Raw genomic sequence first — 5610 nt, 5'->3', positions numbered from 1 at the left:
GTCAACATATTCTGTTACACCAAATACACAAAATAATGATCTTTAAAATAGCATCATATGACCCCTTTAATGTGCGTGATTTATCAGTGCACATGATTCTAAATGCTAAGAAATTAATATGTTTGCAAGTTGGAAAACTTGTAAAAACACCCATTTGACACCATCCAATAAATTCATCATGGATGAAATCGTTCTCCACCTCCAGTTTTCATTCAGAAATACCTCACATAGAAATAAAGTGCAAATACTGTATCGTAACAAATTGAAAACCTTTCCTTCTATTTCCTTTGTAGAATTTCGTTACCGCCAACAATAAAACAAATTCTTTGCAAATAAAGCTGCCCTTGTTGTACAAAAGACTTAAAAAAAAAAAGTAATACTTTTATTCAGCAAGAACACATTAAATCAAACGTGACAGTGTAAACATTTACAATGTTACAAAAGATGTTGTTTCAAATTCCAAAGGTTCTTCTGAACTTTGTATTCATTAAATAATTAAAAAAAAAATGTATCCAAGCAAACAAATCGGCATATTAGAATGATTTCTGAAGGATCATGTGACACGGAAGACAAGTAATGATGCTGAAAATTCAGCTTTGATCACAGAAATAAATTACATTTTACTATCTATTCAAATAGAAAACAGTTCTTTTAAATTGTAATAATATTTCACAATATTACTGTTTTTACTGTAGTTTTGGTAAAATAAATGCAGCCTTGGAGAGCAGAAGAGACTTCTTTCAAAAACATGAAAAAAAATCTTACCGACCTCAAACTTTTGAACAGTAGTGTAATTGCTTGATGTTAGGACAATGCAGTAATGCTTGTACTGTCAACTGGTGATTTAATCAACTCATGCATATCTTCTATCATTGTTGTTTTCTTAATTCTAGGTAAGGGAGCCGATCCCAGCAGGCCTCTATGTCAGAAAGCTAAGGACATGAGGAAAGAGAGACGACTTCAAAAGGAGCAACAGAAGCAGCAAGAAGCAGAGTCTTCCTCTGTGAATCCCGTCCCATCAAAATCTTCATCTAATCAGCCCAAGTCATTGGAGGAGTTCATTACAGAGTCCTTACCCAATGACCCTCTGCACCGTTTAGAGGTAACACATCAACTTTGCTTATATGTAATACTTCTTTGAGGTCAAGTAACTGAAACAGGCCAAAGCAAGAGAGGATGCACCAATCTCAAAGCTGTAACTATCACAGTGGTTTGAGTATCCTGTGTAAATATTCCAAGCTGTTCTTTTCACAAACAGTCCTCTCCTGCTTTTGCTGCGATTGCTTGGGTGAAGTCAGCATGGGTAAACGGCCAATGTTTTAGCTTTCTAAGCAAGTCTGTATGAAAGACCATCTTATACCCCAAACGTCATTGTCCCTGGAGACAGCACTGGGCTGATTCGTCTCTCGATTAGCTCGTCGACTGGATTGATTTGATTGACTTCAACATGTCATTCAATTATCTTAAGTGGATAGCAGTCAATGTCACTGTCATCTGAACAAGGTTAGTGGTTCACCTTAGAAACAATACATGAGAAAATCCAGAGACTTCATGGCCAGGACTAAAAGCAGCTCTTGTGTACAAAAACACTTAATATTTCATCACAAACTTTCTCATGCAAACAAAGAATTTGTGTATATATTTATTCAAAAGTGTAATTTGCGTGACAGACCCTTGTGTTGAAATCTAAACTGTCAAGAGTGTAGTTTGATGTTAGTTAAGCTCCATCCTTGTCTGTTTGTTGGCACTTATCTCTCTGGTGCATAATGAAAACAGATGCATTTAAAGCAGTGTGTGGAGTATCACATCTTTACTTTCCAGACCTCATTTTATCGCTTGGGAAATGGGTGTGTTAGGGCTAATTTCTGTAAATCTCAGTTGTGGGGTCATTAAGCCTCAGAGACTCCCAGCCTAATGAGATGTTTACATACAGCTAATCAGACACGTGTGGTGTGTGTTTTATAATCCACAGCACACTGTAAGTGAAACATTCATTGTTTGACAGGGAAGAGATTACTTTAAGTTCATTAAATGAATGTTCTGGGTTCAGTACATACTGAAAGAATAGTTAAAAATGCAAAACAAAAGAATTTCTGTTGTAATCATTATTGTGCCACAAAAGTTTTTGCTCTAGGTTAACTTGAGCCCAGAACATTACTTTAAAGTATATGTGTCTGTGCCTTCTCAAGATTTATTATGATAGAATACGGTTATCAAAATCACCCAAATACACCTACAGAGGGCAGTAGAGGCACATTATAACTTTGCCCCACATTGAATATCTTGTCAAGTCCTAATTTGTAAAGTTTGCTTCTATCTTCTTTCACCCCCTGCATAATTTGAAATCTCTGAGCTGTTTTGACAGCGCTTCTCTCTCTTTGTCTTGGTTACTCCTCACACACTTAATCAAATGTCTAGATCTCAAGAGAATCGCCCTGCAGATTAGAAGACTTTACTTATGTTTATCTGAAACAAAAGTCACAAATATCTTCATTAAAGGGATAGTTCACCCAAAAATGAAAATTTGATGTTTATCTGCTTACCCACAGGGCATCCAAGATGTAGGTGACTTTGTTTCTTCAGTTTCTACTGAAGAAACAAAGTCACCTACATCTTGGATGCCCTGGGGGTAAGCAGATAAACATCAAATTTTCATTTTTGGGTGAACTATCCCTTTAACTTGGCCAAGCAATAATAAGAGATGTCCAGTGAGGGCCAAATAAAATAAAACTGAAGCTAAATCTCCCAGCCATTCTCTTCTGGGGAACTTGTGAACCATAAGCACCTCGTCCAATGAAAATGTCTCTGTGAGAGGTCCTTTAATTAGGAACAGCTTCGCCAGTCAATTAAATGTTTCTTGGAGGATTGGATTTTGAATTGCCTCCTCTCTTCTGAGGCCAGTTTGTCCTTGTGCAAACACAGATGATCCTGTTAGATGTCAAGCTCAGTTTTACTAATCAAACATAACAATTGATCGCACACAGTTTGCTTTAAACTGATGTCAGACTTTTACACCTTACACAGCAAGTTAAATGAGGCTTAGTCTCACTTTGTCTTCAGAGTGTCACAGAATGACTTGACTGTCATATATTTTAATAGTTGTGACCTGCATTTTGTAAATGTATATCCTTATTTTAATAAGAATCAATGAAGTTTGCGATTAATAACCTGGTGTAATGCATCTTGACCTGCCAAACATCAACATGTCTTGGACTACTTCAAATCACCCATTCATTTGTATATAGCCTATATAACTGCTGGCTGGATTTAAAAAAAAAAATTCCTTTGAAATGTATATCATAACCTAAAGTATTGGTCATCGTTATTTTAGCTTTTAATAATTTCCTGTGTTTGACTGTGGTTGCTAATGCAATATAATGAAAGCCAGTTCAACTGCAGCTAGAAATCTCCTGAAATCTTCCTTTGTAACAGTATACAGTAAGGAGACACTTTGAGATGGATTCACTGCAGGTCTGTGTTTAATCATTAGTGCAGGAAGTCATATGTAATCGTCTTCTCTACAGTTTGCATTACATTGAGGATCAGGAAGTGGTTCTTTATCAATGAATAGCGTGTACAAATGAACAGATTTCTGGAGACACTGTAACATTCTTCCAAAATCTGTTGAGAAAATGCACAACTAATTGCATTACGCGGTTGATGATCTAAATTATATTATTAGAGTCTCGTGAAGCCTGTCAAGAACATGCCCAGGTCATATTTAGTAATTTGGGTTATAATAATTAAGTAATTCTTAATTGGGTTACATAATTCCTATTTTGTTAATGCAAAGAAATGTTTTTCTTTTTATTCAAGGTGAAATATGACATGGACATGTTCTCATGAGAGTCACCCTTTTATAGATACATAATCATTTTACATACATAATGATAATACATAAATATTTTCTTGCTGAACTCATGCTGAATCTTACCCAAGCAAACAAAGGTTGTAATGTGATGAATATGGGTCACTTTTATATATTTTTTTCATTCTACCACGTTTTCTTTGATTTTTCATCGACCACTGATTTGCAGATGAGTGAATCTCATGAAAACTATTCTGAGTGTATATATATATATGTATATATATATATATATATTAGGGGTGTAACGATATTTAAACTGGTCCAAAAAACTCCAATACACCTCCCACGGTACGTACCGCGGTATTCTCATGGCGTATCCCCTGCTGAGACATTTCAAACGCGTACGCCATGATGGTTTTGAATTGCTTGAACCACTTTGAAAAGGAAGGTACCATTAAGGACAACATGTGCAGAACAAATCTGTCATATAGGCTACATAAAATTATAATGAAAACATGACTGTTAAAGAATATGCCTTGTTTCAGCATGTTGTTATGGAAAGAATGCATCCACAGAGTTATATCTTCATGACTAGTACAGTCAAGTTCACTTGTGCAGGCACTCACAGCCTTTTGTGGAATTTGGTTTATGTATATATATATATATTATATCTCGTTTATAAATTATTTATCTCATATAAGATGTGTTTGGTTGAGTTACGCTGCAGTAAAGCGCTTCATTGTAGGCTTATTATGGTGATTATCTCTTCAGCGCGCAGCGTGAGCAGCACAAACAACAATGCAGAATATTAATAACTATGACTGGGACTGTCATATACATAACAATTTAATGAGAACACTATTATAATAAAACGCTGTGAATTTTTAGAGTTCAGTTGACATGTTTCCGTGATTTTGTGTAATATAAGCAGGGCCTGAATTTCGCTGCGGGATTGCAGGCATTGTGCGTAATTCTACACATTCCTGCAGGATTTGCGATTATAAAGCGGGGCATTCCCGCAAACATTTCTGCACTATAGCATGTAGGTTTAATCCAAACAGATTATCAGAGCAGATCAGTCATTTTAAAACTTTCACAAACAGTGTGAGTGATTGGGATTGAGTTTTACCTCAATCCCAATCCCAAATGCACAAATGGCCTCACATCCATAATATCCATATTGAGTTTGCTCTGCAAGTGAGCTGCACGCTGCAATATAAGACTAGCGTGCGTCTTCTCCCACTCTCTCAAAATGCACAAATGGCCTCACATCCATAATATCCATGTTGAGTTTGCTCTGCAAGTGAGCTGCACGCTGCAACACAAGACTAGCGTGCGTTTCGGACAGTTGACGGAATTGTCACTTGCACGTCATTTTAAGTCATGCCAATTTAAACATTCAAGCTATTTTAACCCATAAAGTACTCGTGCACTCTCTGAGAGATGGTCTTCAATGCGCTCTCAGCCAAAGCTCTCACAGCCGCCTCTCAAACAGCTCGCGACTCTCGAGTGTCAAATTGAGTTACTACGTTTTGATTAAAGGGGTGGTTCACTGTTTTTTTTCTAGGCTTGATTGTGTTTATGGGGTGCAGTCTAACATGTTAATGCTTTGTTTTTTTTAAAAACGCATTATTTTTCACATAATTGACCTTTATTCCTCACCGCTCTGTCCCTTCGCTGATAAACGCTCTGATCATTTCCTTCTTTTATGAAGCCCCTCCCTCAGAAATAGGCGATGGGCTCTGATTGGTTAGCTAGCCCAGTGTGTTGTGATTGGCTAAACCGTCTCTAGTGCGTGTCTA

At 36.7% G+C, this 5610-nt stretch overlaps 1 protein-coding gene across 5 annotated transcripts in view; it reads left to right on the top strand.

Moving 5' to 3' along the window:
- LOC107655512 (arginyl-tRNA--protein transferase 1-like) overlaps positions 1 to 5610 on the top strand; it is a 112483-nt gene that overhangs the window by 39258 nt on the left and 67615 nt on the right. For all 5 annotated transcript variants that reach the window (XM_016443027.1, XM_016443036.1, XM_016443018.1 and 2 more), the window contains exon 6: positions 894 to 1102. In XM_016443027.1, coding sequence (XP_016298513.1) covers positions 894 to 1102 — 209 coding nt within the window. The remainder of the gene's footprint in view (positions 1 to 893; positions 1103 to 5610) is intronic.

The sequence above is a fragment of the Sinocyclocheilus anshuiensis genome, unplaced genomic scaffold, assembly GCF_001515605.1.
Source record: "Sinocyclocheilus anshuiensis isolate Anshui unplaced genomic scaffold, SAMN03320099.WGS_v1.1 scaffold1463, whole genome shotgun sequence".
Classification (NCBI taxonomy): domain Eukaryota; kingdom Metazoa; phylum Chordata; class Actinopteri; order Cypriniformes; family Cyprinidae; genus Sinocyclocheilus; species Sinocyclocheilus anshuiensis.
Note: the sequence above shows the minus strand (reverse complement) of the source record. Positions and strands in the feature narration are given on the sequence as shown.